The sequence below is a fragment of the Callorhinchus milii genome, unplaced genomic scaffold (assembly GCF_018977255.1).
Source record: "Callorhinchus milii isolate IMCB2004 unplaced genomic scaffold, IMCB_Cmil_1.0 Scaffold36, whole genome shotgun sequence".
Classification (NCBI taxonomy): domain Eukaryota; kingdom Metazoa; phylum Chordata; class Chondrichthyes; order Chimaeriformes; family Callorhinchidae; genus Callorhinchus; species Callorhinchus milii.
Window position 1 is genome coordinate 565,837 of NW_024704777.1, and position 19,490 is coordinate 585,326.

The following is a 19,490-nucleotide window of genomic DNA, read 5'->3' on the forward strand; positions in this document are numbered from 1 at the left end:
CGCACACACCCTCATACACATCCTCACACACACCCTCACACGTACCCTCACACACAACCTCACACACACACCTTCACACATACCCTCACATACCCCTCACACACACACCCTCACACACACCCTCACACACATCCTCACACACAACCTCACACACAACGTCACACACACAGATCCTCACACACACCCTCACACACCCACTCACACACACAACTTCACAGACACCCTCAGATACACACACTCATACACCCCCCACACCTTCCCCCTCACACACACCCTCACACACACTCACATACTCCCACACCATCCCCCTCACACACACCCTTACAAGTCCGCTCACACAGACGGTGACCTTCGGGGCTGGATGGTGTCTCCGGGTATAGATGTGTTCACACACCGTCTGAGCTCCAGATGTCCCCTCACTCCACGTTGTGTTGTGTCTTTCTCTCAGCTCCGGTCTCTCTGACTCTGGATCCCGACACAGCGAACCCGTACCTCATCCTATCTGAGGACCTGACCAGTGTGAGGACCGGAGACACACGGCAGCGGCTCCCGGACGGTCCCAAGAGGTTTAGTGAATATCTCATAGTCCTGGGGTCTGAGGGATTCACATCGGGGAGACATTACTGGGAGGTGCAGTTGGGCAACAAGACAGAGTGGGATGTGGGATTGGCCCGAGAGTCCGTAAACAGGAAAGGAGGGACCACACCGTCACCAGTGGATGGATTCTGGGTTTTGTGGCTGAGAAACGGGGATGAATATGAAGCTCTGACCTCTCCCTCCACTCTCCTGTCCCTGAGGGACAGACCCGGGAAGGTGGGAGTGTTCCTGGACTATGAGGGGGGAGAGGTGACCTTTTACAACGCCGACAACATGTCCCATCTCCACACTTTCACCCACACTTTCACTGAGAAGCTTTATCCTTACTTCTGTCCCTGTGATAACGACGGCGGCAAAAACGGTGACCCTCTGAGGATCTGTCGGGTGACGGATTGATGAGGAGGGAACCCTCAGCCGTGACCTGTGTTTGGCGGTGATGGCCACGAGGCTGAACCTTCATAGTCTGTGTCGCTGTACAATAAAGATTGTGGTTTATGTCACACAGTTCACACTCGGCCCTCGAACCCAACCCTTCCCGCGGTCCTCTCTCTCTCTCTCTCTCTCTCTCTCACACTCACGCTCTCTCACATTCTCTCGCTCTCACACTCTCTCACACTCTCACACACTATTACACTCTCTTCACACACAGACTTCTCTCTCACATTCTCTCACTCTCACACTCTCACTCTCACACACACACTCTCTCACTCACACACACACTCTCTCACACTCACTCTCACACTCTCTCACTCTCACACACACTCTCTCTCACTCTCACACACACTCTCACACTCTCTCTCACACTCTCTCCATTGCAGACAGACAGAGTGAGTGTGAGACACAGACAATAAAGGAGTGAGTGTCTCTGTCAGTGAAGGGCATTGGCAACACACAGTCACTACAATTGACACTGACACACGCAGTCATTACACTTTACACTGAATCACACAGTCACTACAATTTACACTGAAAAGCAGTCACTACACTTTACGCCAACAACAATAACACTATAATAATAATATCAGTAACGGGGGCGGCAATACCAAACGCCAAATTATGGCTATTATTATTACTATTACTATTATTATTACTGAGGACATTGTGGGTGCAGTAGTGCAGCGCCGCCTCAGGGGGCAGTACAGTGGTACTCAGGTGTTTCTGTGTGATTTGAACCCGGAGTAACAATAATAATAATAATAATAATAACAATAATCATTGCATTTGAAACAGCGCTTTTCACGTCTTCTCGACGTCCCCCGAAGCGCTTCGCGGCACAGACTGCAGAGTGTAGTGACTGTGTATTTGTGGGCGAACGCGGCGGCCGATTGCGCGCAGCGGCGTCGGTCCCACACGCGGTCGTGGGTTGAAAGTGACCCATTTGCGATTGTTTTTGTTGCGGAGAGGATCGTTATTAGGGCCGTGTGTGGGGTCAGGAAACTCGCCCGAGGTCCGGCCCTGACCCCCCGGGGATTGAACCCGGGTCTCTCGCTGCACAGCGAGTGCTCTCACCCCTGAGCCACAGGACCCCACAGAGCAAATCACAGCAAACGGTTATTCCCCTCAAACCCACGACGGCCGCCGGAGAGACGGAGAAGCGGTGAACGGCCGTCGGGGTCCGACCGCTCTCCGGCATTAGACGGCGATGACCGGACCCGGGGCCGGAGCCGCACCGGTAATGTCGGGGATTCGGTGGGAAACCCTTCACCGACACAAACGCCGAACGGGAACGGAAAGGGATCCGTCAGTGATCACCGACACTGAGGAGGAGCTCCGAGTCGCGATCCTCCGCGAAGGGGAGAAATAAATAGTTTATTGGTTTGTGTCTCTGTCCCTCTCTCTATCTCTCTCTCTTTCTCTCTGTCCCTCTCTCTCTATCTCTCTCTGTCCCTCTCACACTCTCCCTCTCTCTCTGTCCCTCTCTCTCTCTCTCTCTCTCTCTCTCTCTCTCTCTCTCTCTCTCTCTCTCAGTCCCTCTCACACTCTCTCTCTCTCTCTCTCTCTCTCTGTCCCTCTCACACTCACTCTCTCTCTCTCTGTCCCTCTCACACTCTCTCTCTCTCTGGACCCCTCTCACTCTCTCGCTCTCACTCTCTCCGCTGTGGAAAGACAGAGAGAGTGAGTGTGAGAGGGAGTCAGTAAAGGAGTGTTTCTGTGCCATTCTGAAGGGCATTGGCGGCCATCTTGGTAAAGGGAGCACTGACGTCATGTGATGACGTGCGCAGTCGGGTGGCCGCCATCTTTGTAAAGGCGGGGGAGCCGGACACTGACGTCATGTGATGACGTGAGCTGTCGGGTGGCCGCCATTTTGGTGAAGGCGGGGGAGCCGGGCAGTGACGTCATTTGATGACGCGGGCAGTCGGGTGGCCGCCATCTTGGTGAAGGTGGGGGAGCCGGGCAGTGACCTCATGTGATGACGCGGGGGCTCCGGAGGGGACGGGCGGGAATCCCGGTAACCGGAGCCGCGAGCGGCGCTGAGGGCCGAGGGGACGGCGTGTGGTCAAGTCTTCGCCGGGTCACCGGGGGTCAAGGCCTAGGACAGTGACCGCGCGGCGGCGGCCACTGGGGCCTCAGTCACCGCCCCCCCCCCCACCCCCCCCACCCCACGGTGGTACTCAGACCCCGCCCCACACCCCCCCCACCCCACGGGGGGCCTCAGTCCCCGACCCCCCCACCACCCCCACCCCACGGGGGGCCTAAGGAGACGGGTTTGTGGAGTTATGGCGTGACGGGTTTGTGGGATTATGGGGTTATGGGTTTTGTGGGGTTATGGGGTTATGGGGTTATGGGTTTGTGGGGTTATGGGGTGACGGGTTTGTGAGGTTATGGGCTTTGTGGGATTTGTGGTGTTGTGGGGTTATGGGGTTAAGTGGCTCGTGGGGTTTGTGGGTTTATGGGGTTTGTGGGGTTATGGGATGACGGGTTTGTGGGGTTATGGGGTTATGGGGTTTGTGGGGTGATGGGGTTTGTGGGGTTATGGGGTTTGTGGGGTTATGGGGTTTGTGGGTTATGGGGTTATGGGGTGAAAGCCGGTGATTGGGGTCTCAGTGAAAGTGACGCTCTGTCAAAGAGCCTCAGAGACTCGATGGCCGAATGGCCTCTTTCTGTACCGTAAAATTCTGTGATTCTGTGAATCACTCTCTATCTCTCTCTCTCTCTCTCTATCTCTATCTCTCTCACTCTCTCTCTCTCTGTCTCTCTCTCTCAGTCTCTCTCTCTCTCTCTCACTCCCTCTCTCTCTCTCTCTCAGTCTCTCTCTCTCTCTCTCTCTCTCTCAGTCAACAACTCTGCAAAACGAAAGAGAAAGTGACTGTTCCCTCAGTCGCTGATCTTCAACAGATCCATTTTGTATCGACTGGAGATGGTCCTCTTCCTGTCCGGAGAGGGCAGAGGGAAGAGGGGAGTGTGAGAGGGGATCAGAGGAGAGGGCAGAGGGAAGAAGGGAGTGTGAGAGGGGATCTGAGGAGAGGGCAGAGGGAAGAGGGGAATGTGAGAGGGGATCAGAGGAGAGGGCAGAGGGAAGAGGGTAGAGTGAGAGGGGATCAGAGGAGAGGGCAGAGGGAAGAGGGGAGTGTGAGAGGGGATCAGAGGAGAGGGCAGAGGGAAGAGGGGAGTGTGAGCGGGGATCAGAGGAGAGGGCAGAGGGAAGAGGGGAGTGTGAGAGGAGATCAGAGGAGAGGGCAAAGGGGAGTGTGAGAGGGGATCAGAGGAGAGGGCAGAGGGAAGAGGGGAATGTGAGAGGGGATCAGAGGAGAGGGCAGAGGGAAGAGGGGAGTGTGAGAGGGGATCAGAGGAGAGGGCAGAGGGAAGAGGGGAGTGTGAGAGGGGATCAGAGGAGAGGGCAGAGGGAAGAGGGGAGTGTGAGCGGGGATCAGAGGAGAGGGCAGAGGGAAGAGGGGAGTGTGAGAGGAGATCAGAGGAGAGGGCAGAGGGAAGAGGGGAGTGTGAGGGGATCAGAGGAGAGGGCAGAAGGAAGAGGGGAGTGTGCGAGGGGATCAGAGGAGAGGGAAGAGGGGAGTGTGAGAGGGGATCCGAGGAGAGGAGCAGTGTGAGAGGGGATCAGAGGAGAGGAGAGCGGAAAGTAAGTGAGATGAGAGAATGTGAGTGTCCCTCTCTCCCTCACTCACTAACTCACTCATTCCCTCCCTCCCTCACTCTCTCCCTCACACACTCACTCACTCCCTCTCTCCCTCACTCACTAACTCACTCCCTCTCTCCCTTACTTACTCTCTCGCTCGCACTCTCATTCACTCACTCACTTTTTCTCTCTCTCACATCCACTCACTCTCTCTGTCTCTCACATTCACTCACTCACTCGCTTTCTCTCCCTCCCTTACCAACTCACTCATTCCATCCCTCACTCGCTCACTCTCTCTCGCTCACACTGACGCCCTCCCTACCTCTCTCCCCCACTTGCTAACTCACTCATTCCCTCCCTCTCTCCCTCCCTTACTCACTTTCTCTCTCACATACTCACTCCCTCCCTCCCTTCCTAGCTAAATCACTCATTCCCTCCCTCACTCGCTCTCTCATTCACACACTCATTCACTCGCTCTCTCTCTCACGCTCACTAACTCACTCACTCACTTTCTCTCCCTCACTTACTAACTCACTCATTCCCTCCCTCTCTCACTCTGTCTGTCACTCTCTCTCTCACACTCACTGAATCACACTCTATCCTTCACTTAATAACTCACTCATTCCTCCTCCAATCACTCACACACACACTCACTTTCTCTCTCACATTCACTCACACAATCATACTCTCACACTCACTCTCACACTCACTCTCTCACACTCTATCACACTCTCTCTCAGTCTCTCTCTCACTCCCTCTCTCTCCCACTCCCTTTCGATCTCTCAGTCTCTCACTCTCTCTCTCTCTCTCTGTCAACAACTCTGCAAAACGAGAGAGAAAGTGACTGTTCCCTCTGTCGCTGATCTTCAACAGAACCATTTTGTATGGACTGGAGATGGTCCTCTTCCTGTCCGGAGTGGGCAGAGGGAAGAGGAGAGTGTGAGAGGGTATCAGAGGAGAGGGCAGAGGGAAGAGGGGAGTGTGAGAGGGGATCAGAGGAGAGAACAGATGGAAGAGGGGAGTGTGAGAGGGGATCAGAGGTGAGGGCAGAGGGAAGAGGGGAGTGTGAGAGCGGATCAGAGGAGAGGGCAGAGGGAAGAGGGGAGTGTGAGAGGGGATCAGAGGTGAGGGCAGAGGGAAGAGGGGAGTGTGAGAGGGGATCAGAGGAGAGGGCAGAGGGAAGAGGGGAGTGTGTGAGGGGATCAGAGGAGAGGGCAGAGGGAAGAGTGGAGCGTGTGAGGGGATCAGAGGAGAGGGTAGAGGGGAGTGTGAGAGGGGATCAGAGGAGAGGGCAGAGGGAAGAGGAGAGTGTGAGAGGGGATCAGAGGAGAGGGCAGAGGGAAGAGGGGAGTGTTAGAGGCGATCAGAGGAGAGGGCAGAGGGAAGAGGGGAGTGTGAGAGTGGATCAGAGGAGAGGGCAGAGGGAAGAGGGGAGTGTGAGAGGGGATCAGAGGAGAGTGCAGAGGGAAGAGGGGAGTGTGAGAGGGGTTCAGAGGAGAGTGCAGAGGGAAGAGGGGAGTGTGAGAGGGGATCAGCAGAGAGGAGGAGTGTGAGAGGAGATCAGAGGAGAGGAGAGAGGAAGGTAAGTGAGTTGACAGTATGTGAGTGTCCCTCTCTCCCTCACTCACTAACTCACTCATTCCCTCCCTCTCTCACTCTCTCTCTCCCTCACACGCTCAATCACTCCCACCCTCTCTCCCTCACTCACAAACTCACTCCCTCATTCAGTAACTCACTCCCTCTCTCCCTCGCTTACTCTCTCGCTCGCACTCTCACTCACTCACTCTCTCTCTCTCTCTCTTTCTCTCACATTCACTCACTCACTTTCTCTCTCACACTCACTCACTCTCTCTCTCTCACATTCACGCACTCACTCACTCACTTTCTCTCCCTCCCTTACCAACTCACTCATTCCCTCGCTCACTCCCTCACTCGCTCACTCTCTCTCGCTCACACTGACGCCCTCCCTCCCTCTCTCCCCCACTTGCTGACTCACTCATTCCTTCCCTCTCCCTCCCTCCCTCACTCACTTTCTCTCTCTCACATACTCACTCCCTCTCACCATCCCTCCCTCCCTCACTCACTTTCTCTCTCTCACATACTCACTCCCTCCCTCCCTCGCTTACTCACTCATTCCCTCCCTCACTCGCTGTCTCATTCACGCACTCATTCACTCACTCTCTCTCTCACACTCACTAACTCACTCACTCACTTTCTCTCCCTCACTTACTAACTCATTCGTTTCCTCCCTCCCTCCCTCCCTCCCTCACACACACACACTCACTCTCTTTCTTTCACACTCTCACACTCACTCACTCAGTCTCACACACTCACTTTCTCTCTCACACTTTCTCTCTCACATTCTCTCTCTCTCACACACTCACTCACACACTCACACTATCTCACACTCACTCTCACACTCAATCACTCGCTCACACTCTCTCACACTCACTCTCTCCCTCACTCCCTCTCTCTCTTTCTCAGTGTCCCTCTCACCCCCTCTCTATCTCTCTGAGTCTCTCTCTCACTCCCTCTCTCTCTCTCACTCCCTCTCTCTCTCTCACACAATCAGTCTCTCTCTCTCTCTCTCTCTCTCTCTCTCAGTCAACAACTCTGCAAAACGAAAGAGAAAGTGACTGTTCCCTCAGTCGCTGATCTTCAACAGAACCATTTTGTATCGACTGGAGATGGTCCTCTTCCTGTCCGGAGAGGGCAGAGGGAAGAGGGGAGTGTGAGAGGGGATCAGAGGAGAGGGCAGAGGGAAGAGGGGAGTGTGAGAGGGGATCTGAGGAGAGGGCAGAGGGAAGAGGGAAGTGTGAGAGGGGATCAGAGGAGAGGAGCAGAGTGAGAGTTGATCAGAGGAGACGAGGAGTGTGAGAAGGGATCAGAGGAAAGGGCAGAGGGAAGAGGGGAGTGTGAGAGGGGATCAGAGGAGAGGGCAGAGGGAAGAGGGGAGTGTGAGAGGGGATCATAGGAGAGGGCAGAGGGAAGAGGGGAGTGTGAGAGGGGATCAGAGGAGAGGGCAGAGGGAAGAGGGGAGTGTGAGAGGGGATTAGAGGTGAGGGCAGAGGGAAGAGGGGAGTGTGAGAGGGTATCAGAGGAGAGGGAAGAGGGGAGTGTGAGAGTCGATCAGAGGAGAGGGCAGAGGGAAGAGGGGAGTGTGAGAGGGGATCAGAGGAGAGGGCAGAGGGAAGAGGAGAGTGTGAGAGGGTATCAGAGGAGAGGGCAGAGGGAAGAGTGGAGTGTGAGAGGGTATCAGAGGAGAGGGCAGAGGGAAGAGGGGAGTGTGAGAGGGGATCAGAGGAGAGGGCAGAGGGAAGAGGGGAGTGTGAGAGGGGATCAGAGGAGAGGGCAGAGGGGAGTGTGAGAGGGGATCAGAGGTGAGGAGTAGTGAGAGGAGATCAGAGGAGAGGAGAGCGGAAGGTAAGTGAGATGACAGTACCTGAGTGTCCCTCTCTCCCTCAGTCACTAACTGATTCCCTCCCTCCCTCACACCCTCTCCCTCACACACTCACTCCCTCCCTCTCTCCCTCACTCACTAACTCACTCCCTCTCTCCGTCACTTACTCTCTCGCTCGCACTCTCACTCACTCACTCACTCTCTCTCCTCTCTCCTCTCTCTCTCTCTCACACTCACTCACTCTCTCTCTCACATTCACTCACTCACTCACTTTCTCTCCTTCCCTTCCCAACTCACTCATTCCCTCCCTCACTCCCTCACTCGCTCACTCTCTCTCGCTCACACTGACGCCCTCCCTCCCTCTCTCCCCCACTTGCTGACTCACTGATTCCCTCCCTCCCTCTCTCCCTCCCTCCCTCACTCACTTGCTCTCTCTCACATACTCACTCCCTCCCTCCCTCCCTCGCTTACTCACTCATTCCTTCCCTCACTCGCTCTCTCATTCACACACTCATTCCCTCCCTCTCTCCCTCCCTCCCTCACTCACTTTCCCTCTCTCACATACTCACTCCCTCTCTCCCTCCCTCCCTCCCTCGCTTACTCACTCATTCCCTCTCTCACTCGCTCTCTCATTCATACACTCATTCACTCACTCTCTCTCTCACACTCACTAACTCACTCACTCACTTTCTCTCCCTCACTTACTAACTCATTTGTTTCCTCCCTCCCTCCATCTCTCCCTCCCTCCCTCACTCACTCACACACTCACTCGCACACACACTCACTCTCTCACTCACACTCTCAACACACACTCACTCACTGAGTCTCACACACTCACTCTCTCTCTCTCTCTCTCGCTCACACACACCCTCCCTCTCTCCCCCACTTACTAACTCCCTGATTCCCTGATTCCCTCATTCCCTCATTCACTCACTCACTCTCTTTCTCACATACTCACTCCCTCTCTTCCTCCCTTCCTCCCTCCCTCGCTTTCTCACTCATTCCCTCCCTCACTCGCTCTCTCAGTCACACACTCATTCACTCACTCTCTCTCTCACACTCACTAACTCACTCACTTTCTCTCCCTCACTTACTAACTCATTCGTTTCCTCCCTCCCTCCCTCACTCACACACTCACTCTCTTTCTCTCACACTCACACTCTCACACACACTCACTCAATGAGTCTCACACACTCACTCACTCACTCTCTCGCTCGAACACCCTCCCTCTCTCCCCCACTTACTAACTCCCTCATTCCCTCATTCCCTCACTCACTCATTCCCTCACTCACTCATTCCCTCACTCATTCACTCACTCACTCTCTTGCTCACATACTCCCTCTCTCCCTCCCTCCCTCCCTCCTTTGCTTACTCACTTATTCCCTCCCTCACTCGCTCTATCATTCACACACTCATTAACTCACTCTCTCTCTCACACTCACTAACTCACTCACTCCCTTTCTCTCCCTCACTTATTAACTCATTCGTTTCCGCCCTCCCTCCCTCCCTCCCTCACTCACACACACTCACTCTCTCTCGCTCACACACACCCTCCCTCTCTCCCCCACTTACTAACTCCCTCATTCCCTCATTCCCTCCCTCCCTCCATCACTCACTCACACTCTTTCTCACATACTCACTCTCTCCCTCCCTCCCTCCCTCCCTCCCACAATTACTCATTCATTCCCTCCCTCACTCGCTCTCTCATTCACACACTCATTCACTCACTCTCACACTCACTAACTCACTCACTCACTTTCTCTCCCTCACTTACTAACTCATTCGTTTCCTCCCTCCCTCCCTCCCCCCTCCCTCCTTCACTCACACACACAATCACTCTCTTTCTCTCACACTCACAATGTCACACTCACTCACTGAGTCTCACACACTCTCTCTCTCACACTCACTAACTCACTCACTTTCTCTCCCTCACTTACTAACTCATTCGTTTCCTCCCTCCCTCACTCACACACTCACTCTCTTTCTCTCACACTCACACTCTCACACCCACTCACTCAATGAGTCTCACACACTCACTCACTCACTCACTCACTCACTCACTTCGCTCACACACCCTCCCTCTCTCCCCCACTTACTAACTCCCTCATTCCCTCATTCCCTCACTCACTCATTCCCTCACTCACTCACTCACTCACTTTCTCACATACTCCCTCTCTCCCTCCCTCCCTCGCTTACTCACTCATTCCCTCCCTCACTCGCTCTATCATTCACACACTCATTCACTCACTCTCACACTCACTCACTCACTCACTTTCTCTCCCTCACTTACTAACTCATTCGTTTCCTCCCTCCCTCCCCGCTCCCTCACTCACAGACACAATCACTCACTCTCTTTCTCCCACACTCACACTCTCACACACACTCACACACTTACTAACTCACTCATTCCCTCCCTCACTCACTCACAAACTCTCTTTCTCTCTCACACACTCACTCACTCGCTCACATTCTCACACTCACTCTCTCACACTCACTTACACACTTTCTCACACTCACTCACTCTCTCTAACACTCTCTCTCACACTCACTCTCTCACACTCTCTCTCACACTCTCTCTCTCACACTCACTCACTCTCTCTCTCACACTCTCTCACACTCACTCTCACACTCACTCACTCTCACTCTCTCTCACTCATTCTCTCACACTCACTCTCTCACACTCACATTCACTCTCTCACACTCTCTCTCACACTCACTCACTCGCTCTCTCACACTCACTCTCACACTCACTCTCACTCTCTCTCACTCATTCTCTCACACTCACTCTCTCACACTCACACTCACTCTCACACTCACTCTCTCACACTCACTCACTCACACTCACTCTCACACTCACTCACTCGCTGTCTCACACTCACTCTCACACTCACTCACTCGCTCTCTCACACTCTCTCACACTCACTCTCACAGAATCTCACACTCACTGTCACACTCTCTCACACTCACTCACTCTCTCACACTCTCTCAAACTCACTCTCTCACACACTCACATTCACTCTCTCACACTCTCACACTCTCTCACACTCACTCTCACACACACTCACTCGCTCTCACACTCGCTCTCTCACACTCACTCACTCGCTCTCTCACACCCATTCACTCGTTCTCTCTCTCACACTCTCTCACACTCTCTCACACGCAGTCTCTCACACTCACACTCTCACCTACACTCTCACACTCTCTCACACTCTCTCACACTCACTCACTCTCTCACACTCACTCTCTCACACTCACACTCGCTCTCACTCTCTCTCACTCGCTCACACTCACTCTCACACTCACTCTCACACTCACTCTCTCGCTCACACACTCTCACACTCTCTCACACTCACTGTCTCACACTCGCTCACTCTCTCACACTCACTCTCTCGCTCACGCTGTTTAAGTGGCTCCGGGTGTCCGATCCCGTCGTGTTTCTCTGGAGACGGTCGGAGTCGTGTAAAGACCTGACCCCATGTCCTCTCCCACTCCAGGCTCCGCTCAGCCCTCATCCCCTCCCGGCTCAGCTCCGCTGACCGCCATCCCCGGCCGGACCACCGCAAGGTCCTCATTGGCCATTTACATGTCTCCTGGTTCTGGCCCCATCCCCACCTCAGCCACTTCTCCGCCCGCACAGGTCTGGCACCCACTCACCGGGGCCTCGGTCCTGCGCGGCGTTCCCTGTGGGATGGAGGACATTCCTTTGAAGGTGAGGGCGGAACCAGAGGGTCTCAGCGCAGGACTGTTATGTGGCTGACAGCGAGTCACGAACATCAGTCATCGCTGACCGTCAGGACCGCAGGACTGTTCCCCAACCGATCCCGTGGGAAATATTGGATCCCTGATTCCCTGTGTATGATGAGCTGATGTGCCGCGCGGTAACCGGGTCTGATCTCGTTGTGTAGGTGCCGGAGGATGAGCCGGAAACACTTGATTCAGATCCTCTGGGCTGTGTTTGCCGTGGCTCAGACCGGTTTAAACCCTGTGTGTGTGTGATTTTCTGGTGGGAGTGTGGGTGGGTATTGGAGATGTAGAGGCACGAGGCCTGTCTGCCTGTTCAGGTGGACGGTAAAGGACACCCAATAATTTTACTGATAACGATAATAATAATAATAATAATAATAATCCTTGTATTTGATACAGCGGATTATCAGGTCTTCCAGACGTCTCAAAGCCCTTCACGGGACACACTGTAAAGTGAATTGACTGTATAGTTTGTGGGTGAAGCGCAGCAGCGAATTGCGCACAGCAGTGTCCCCACGAACAGCCGTGGATTAAGTGACCAATTTANTTTTTTAATGGATTATTAGCCCCGGAATAGCCGATCCGCCGATCAACTGACAATTGGGTTCCTACTCACCGCCGGTGACCCGAGGCGTGTGGCGTGAGGACACTCGCCCACATCTGGGGCCGCCGTTCATTGAGGATGTGTTTGGGAGAATACTAACGCTATCGATGGTTTGTTATCAACAGAGAGATTCACGGTGAGCGGCCCCTCGCGCCCAGTCACAGCCACCGCTGGTTCCCATGTGGTGCTGGTCTGCAAGTGCTCCGTATCCCTGAGGCCGGAGGGTGTGGAGATCAGGTGGTTCAGGACCAGGTTCGACTCCCCCGTGTACTTATACAGTGAGGGACGGCCTCAACTAGAAGAACAGGATGAGGTCTACAGACGCAGAGCACAGCTGTCGACAGAGAGGTTGACGGAGGGGTTTGCGTCCCTCACACTGACAGATGTGCGGGTGACCGATAACGGAACCTTTACGTGTTTTGTTGACTACGACGGATCGAATGAAGATGCAAAGATCCAATTACAGGTTACAGGTCAGTCGTGTTCACCGCGTGTTCGCACGTGTACCGGCCGGACGGCAGCCGAGCTCGGTCGGTCATGTTCAGGGCGGGTATTACATCCGCTCGGCGCCGCTCGAGAAGGGAAGGGGGTTCAGCCCCAGTGTCCGGTCCCACAATCCACCCCAATAGCATTGGTATTCATTTCCCGGTTGTTTGCGGGACGTCACTGTGTGCTATTGGGTTGTCTTGTGAGCCTTCAAACACAGTCACTTCACTAAGCCACGTCCCACGAAGCACTTTGGGACGTCCTCCTGACGTGAAAGGCACAGTACCTAATGCCAGCATCATCGTTGGTATAAACATTCACATCCGTTGGGTATTTATAATGGATATCTCACACACACGATCCACGGTGGAGGGCCGTAGCTCAGTGGTTGGAGCCGTCGCCTCGCAAGCGAGAGGACCCGGGTTCGATTCCCGGCCGGTCCGGGCGAAATATTGGGTACGTTTCCTTACTCCGCACTCACGCCTCTGTTTACCAACAGTATGTAGGAACCCAGTTGTTAGTCAATAGGCGGATCACTTTTCTGATGGAAATTGCTTTGTAATAAATAAAAATAATTCGGTCAATCACTCCACGATTGTTTGTGGGGACACTGCTGTGCGCCATCGGCCGCCGCGTTTCGCCCACAAAACACAAAGTCAACTCACTTTACAGTACATTCTGTGAAGCGCTTTGAGACGTCTCGAAGACGTGATACGTTGCTGTATCAGACGCAATGAGCATTATGTGTGTGTTATTCTCAAGACATTATCTGCTGTATATTTAAATCACGTTCTCCTGTCTCCCCCCAGCGCTTGGCCGACAGCCGTGGGTTCACATTGAAGAGCAGCTCAACGGTGGTGTGAGGCTGTTGTGTGAATCCAGTGGGTGGTTCCCGGCACCAGAGGTTGTGTGGAATGATGATCGGGGACAAAACTTAACTCCGGTCAATGTCGCGACGGTCAGAGAGGACTCTAAAGGTTTCTTCAGCGTTGAAAGTCAAATAGAAATCAAACCGTCGACCAACACGATCAGGTGTGTGATTCGCACCGCGGATCATCAACAAGAAGCTAAACTGCGAATCTCAGGTCAGTGAATACATGAGACAGATATCAGTGATACTCTGAGAGATGTGTGTGTGACAGATGTTAGTGATAGTCTGAGGTACGATGGTGTGCGTGAGATATCAGTGATAGTCTGAGAGATGTGATTGTGTTTGAGGTATCAGTGTTAGACTGAGAGAAGTGAGTGTGAGATATTAGTAATGTTCTGAGTGATGTGTGTGTGAGACCTATTAGTGTTAGTCTGAGAGATGTGTGTGTGTGTCTGTGTGTGAGAGAGATATCAGTGATAGTCCTGAGAGATGTATGTGGGAGATACCAATGATAGTCTCCAAGAGATGTGTGTGAGAGATAACAGTGATAGTCTCAGAGATGTGTGTGAGAGATATCAGTGATTGTCTCCGAGATGTGTGTGAGAGATATTAGTGATAGTCTCTAAGAGATGTGTGTGAGAGATATCAGTAATAGTCTCTGAGAGATGTGTGCGTGAGAGATATCAGTGATAATCTCTGAGAGATGTGTGTGAGAGATATCAGTGATAGTCTCTGAGAGATGTGTGTGAGGTATCAGTGATAGTCTCTGAGAGATGTGTGTGAGAGATATCAGTGATAGTCTCTAAGAGATGTGTGTGTGAGCGATATCAGTGCGGTAGATGTTTGTGAGTGTGTGAGATGTCGGTGATAGTCTGAGATGTGTGTGTATGTGAGTGTGAGAGATATCAGTGATATCCCCGCACTAGGCTTCGGGACCACATCACTCCCACCCTCGCCCTCGCCCTCGCTCGCCTCCACTGGCTCCCCATTCCCCAGAGGATCCAATTCAAGGTCCTCATCCTCACCTACGAGGCCATTCACGGCCTCGCTCCCTCCTCCCTCTCTGACCTACTCTACCCCCACGTACCGCCCCGTACCTTCCGTTCCTCTGGCTCCGGTCTGCTCCACATCCCCCGCCCCAACCGCACGACCATCGGTGGCCTTCAACCTCTCAGCCCCGAGGCTCTGGAACTCTATCCCCAGTGCCTTCGCCTTCGCTTCCTCCCTTTCCTCCTTCGAGGCCTTGAGACCTTTCTCTTTGAATGAGCCTTTGACTCCCTCTCGACTTTCTACCCCCTCCTCGCTCCCTCCCTTCCCTCCTCTCACCCTGACCATTTCCCCCCTCCTCGCTCCCTCCCTTCCCTCCCCTCACCCTGACCATCTGTCCCCTCCTCGCTCCCTCCCTCCCCTCCCCTCACCCTGACAATTTCCCCCCTCCTCGCTCCCTCCCTTCCCTCCCCTCACCCTGACCATCTCCCCCCCCCCCCCCCCCCCCCCCCCCCCCCCCCCCCCCCCCCCCCCCCCCCCCCCCCCCACTTCCCCTCCTCGCTCCCTCCCTCCCTCCCTCACCCTGACCATTTCCCCCCCTCCTCGCTCCCTCCCTTCCGTCCCCTCACCCTGACTATCTTCCCCTCCTCGCTCCCTCCCTTCCCTCCCCTCACCCTGACCATTCCCCCTCCTCGCTCCCTCCTTCCGTCCCCTCACCCTGACTATCTTCCCCTCCTCGCTCCCTCCCTCCCTCCCTCACCCTGACCATTTCCCCCCGCCTCGCTCCCTCCCTTCCCTCACACTGACTATTTCCACCCACTGCTCGGGTCCTGACCGAACTGTCCAGCGCCTTGGGACGTCCTCCGGACGTGAAAGGCGCTCTGTAAATGGAATCTTGTTGTTGTTGTTGTAGTCTGACAGATGTGTCTGTGAGCGATATCAGTGCGATAGATGTTTGTGAGTGTGTGAGATATCAGTGATAGTCTGAGAGATGTGTGTGTATGTGAGTGTGTGAGAGATACCAGTGATAGTCTGAGAGATATCTGTGTGTGAGATATCAGTGATATTCAGAGAGATGTGTGTGAGATATATCAGTGATAGTCTGAGAGATATCTGTGTGAGAGATATCAGTGATATTCAGAGAGATGTGTGTGTGGGAGAGATACCAGCGATCGGTTGCGAGATCTGTGTGTGAGTGTACGAGAGAGATAACACTGACAGCCTCAGAGATGCGCTCGGGTTTGTGTAACACATTAAAAAAGAAAACCAGTTCAGACGAAAAAAATCTTCATTCTGCCTTTTGATCACATTCTCTGAAAACGAATAAAAACACGACCGGCGACGGCAGCGCTAACCTGTGTGCGAACGAGACCAGTGAACGGGGCCTTAACTCCCTCCTGCTTGTTAGTCAATGGCGGATCGCTGCCGGGGAAGGGGTAAAAATCACTCCAATAATAGTAATAATGATACACAATACACAGTACACTCTACAGTATTTGCTGTGAAGCGCTTTCAGACGTCTGCGCAACGTACTGAGACTCTGTAGGAAATGTAAGGATAACAAAATTAATCGGATATTGTGAATGATTGAGGAGAGAGAGCAATAAGGTGAATTGTGGCCGTAGTTTCACCTTCTGAGGCAGATTCAGACGATGACCATTGGGCGGTTTGCGCTGTGTCTCCGACCCTGAGATTACGACACTGCATTTCTCAATCCCTTCAGTGAGTTTCCGTGAAACAAACTGATGTGACAGTGAAGATGAGCCGCGACCGTTGAGGGGCGATTGAAAGCGATCCCGTCCCCGACTCCTGTTGTGTGTTATACGTCAAACCGCAGTGAACAGAGGCGTTTGCTGTTGGATATTAGAATAGGTCTTTACACGTCTCTGTACGTTTCCTGACAGACCAGTTCTTCCCCAAAGTGCCAGTGGGTTTGGTGGTTTCCTCACTGCTCCTGGGCTTTGCCGGATTGGTGCTGAGTGTCCTTGTCGGCTACGGCGTGAAGCAGCACCGAGAGGTCACAGGTAAGTTCCCGTCAGCACCAACGCTCATAACAAGTCACACGACACTGTGTGCGTTCACATACAACCGCAAGATTTATAAACGTTGGCGACAGAACGGACGGTAAACGTTTCTGGGAATGTGTGGGTCGGAGGTGGTTCTGATAAGACGGTCGGTCTCATCCCGTTCCTTGTCCGCGGAGACAGACGAGGGATTAGTTCGTGGCAGTAACGTGGGGGTGTTTTTGTACATCATCAGTTTGTGTAATAATCCTTTGCCCTCGTATTATAATAATAATAATAATAATAATCCTTTCACACAAAGCCTCATCACGTCTTCGAGGTGTCAAAGTGTTTCACAGAATATACTGTAAAGTGAATTGTCTGTATATTCTGTGGCCGGAACGTGGCGGTCAATTGACGTCCCCATGAACAGTCGTGGATTAAGTCACCAAATTATTATTATTATTATTTGAAGGAATTATTACCACCGGAAATGTGATCTGATGACGATCGACTGACAACGGGTTCCTACTTACTGTTGGCAAACAGAGACGTGTAGAGTAAGGAAACTTGTCCAGGGGTTGGCCGGGAATCAGACCCAGGTCTCTCGCTTGCGAGGCGAGTGTCTGACCGCTGCGCCGCAGTAAAGACAGACGTATACATCACACATCGGCCGCGATCATTCTCTCTATATCTCACTCTGTATCAGTGGAACCCAATTGTAAATGGGACCAAACGCTGAAACACAAAACAGAGACATTCCCCAAACCAGAGACCGTCAGTGTCGACCTTCGAGCGACAGTGAACCGTTCAGCTCCAATGTGGTGCGGTTTATAATGTTGGGGTAAAGCTGTACATTTATAGATTATTGATCACCGTAAAATAGTACCAGAATCGGTTCGTCTGTGGTAATAACTTCTGTCCTCACCATTTTATTTTTTATTCACCAGCTCCTCAGATCAGACTGGGTAAGCAAAAATAAATCCCTCCGACATCCGTAACATCGTCTCGGCTCCGCGTCGCCCGTGAACTGTGTTTCTGAGACAAACCGATGGAGAAGGACAACGGAGAGAGAGATGGGACGGACAGAGGGACACGTTCAGCCATTGCGAACACACACACAGAGAGAGAGAGAGAGAGAGAGAGAGAGAGTTACACAAAGCGACTCAGAGAGAAAGTTATAGAGAGACTCGGCCGTCTTCGCAGCTTTGTCCGGTTCCCTCCCTCTCTGCCCCGACACCAAGTCTGTAGGTCACCCCCTCGATCTCCCCGATCCTCTCCATTTAAACTGTTCCCACTTGTCCCCACATCGGGTAACTTTCACCACCAAACCCATTCCATCTTCCGGGGATGTTTGGTTGACTGTTTATCCGCTGTCTAACCCGCCCGTCCTCTGCTCTATTGACGACTCGGTCCCTGTTATCTCAGGGCTGTCCCGAGGCCTCACCTTTACTGCTCCAACGGGTTTGGTGACGGTTATTCCCAATGAGGTTACAGTGGCCGTTTGCCAATGTTCTGTCCTCTCCACTGCATTTCCTTCCTCCGTCCCCGTCAGTCCAGAGACCTCCTGTCCCCTGGACACATGTCACCGACGGCTGCCCTCACTGCCCTCACACCGCCTCCATCCCGGTCCGTTATCCCGGCCCTGTCGTTCCGACATCTCTCTGCAATGTGTACAGAAACTGTCCCCAATGTAATATTGGCATCTCAGCCGTTACAGGTGTGGGCCGGTGTCCTAGGAATGGGCTAACCCCGGCCGGTGAGCTAACCCTGGCCGGTGACCGTTAGCATGAGGATCATGGGGAGTGTGCGGTCAGTTTGAGGGCGAGGGGTCAGTGGGCAGTGAACCCGGGGGAAGCTTCTCCTGGTGACCAGAGACCTGACCCTCTCTCCTTTCTTCCCGTTTGCAGTGAGGAAAAGGCTTCTCTCCGATGCAGGTCAGTGTCTGAGGAACAGGAACCACAGTACTCACATCAATCGGTCACAGACACCCCAACACACACCCTCAGACACACCCTCACACACACCCTCACACACACACTCACACACACACGCACCATCACACACACCCTCACACACACACTCACACACCTTCACACATACCCTCACACACACTCTCACACACATTCTAACACACACCCTCACACACCCTCACAAACACCCTCACACACACTCATACACACCCTCACACACACCCTCACACACAACCACACACGCACCCTCACACACACAAACACTCACACACACCCTCACACACACACACACCCTCACACACACCCTCACACACACCCTCACACACACTCTCACACACCCTCACAAACACCCTCACACACACCCTCATACACACCCTCATACACACCCTCACACACCCTCACACACACCCTCACACACAACCTCACACACACCCTGAAATAGAAACACACACACCTTCACACAAACCCTCACACACACACCCTCACACAATCTCGCACACACCCTCACTCACACGCTCACCACACACACCCTCACAAACACCCTCACACACACCCTCACACATACCCGCACACACACACACCCTCACACACATCCTCATACACACCCTCACACACACTCTCACACACACACACCCTCACACACACCCTCACACACACCCTCACACACCTTCACACAACTTCAAACACACCCTCACACACACACCCTCACACACACCCTCACACACACCCTCACACACACACCCTTACACA

General features: G+C 53.4%; 2 protein-coding genes across 2 annotated transcripts; both read left to right on the plus strand.

Annotated features, from left to right (window-relative positions):
- Positions 1-393: 393 nt before the first annotated feature.
- LOC121851395 (zinc-binding protein A33-like) lies at positions 394-1,101 on the plus strand. Its single transcript, XM_042345232.1, has one exon. It carries the CDS (start codon positions 409-411, stop codon positions 991-993), a length of 585 nt encoding a protein of 194 aa, XP_042201166.1. The 5' UTR covers positions 394-408; the 3' UTR covers positions 994-1,101.
- Positions 1,102-2,239: 1,138 nt separating this feature from the next.
- LOC103172664 (butyrophilin subfamily 1 member A1-like) lies at positions 2,240-18,438 on the plus strand. Its single transcript, XM_042345239.1, has 6 exons — positions 2,240-2,286; positions 8,061-8,095; positions 12,546-12,893; positions 13,716-13,991; positions 16,669-16,788; positions 17,718-18,438. The coding sequence occupies exons 1-6, from the start codon at positions 2,240-2,242 to the stop codon at positions 17,747-17,749; spliced, it is 858 nt and encodes a 285-aa protein (XP_042201173.1). The 3' UTR covers positions 17,750-18,438.
- Positions 18,439-19,490: the final 1,052 nt, after the last annotated feature.

Bases quoted from the DNA above. Each gene is read 5' to 3' on its own strand.
- LOC103172664 (XM_042345239.1), top strand. From the start codon at position 2,240: ATGACCGGACCCGGGGCCGGAGCCGCACCGGTAATGTCGGGGATTCG. The intron at 12,894-13,715 runs GTCAGTCGTGTT...GTCTCCCCCCAG, and splicing joins GATCCAATTACAGGTTACAG to CGCTTGGCCGACAGCCGTGG. The intron at 16,789-17,717 runs GTAAGTTCCCGT...TTTATTCACCAG, and splicing joins GCAGCACCGAGAGGTCACAG to CTCCTCAGATCAGACTGGGT.
- LOC121851395 (XM_042345232.1), top strand. From the start codon at position 409: ATGTCCCCTCACTCCACGTTGTGTTGTGTCTTTCTCTCAGCTCCGGTC.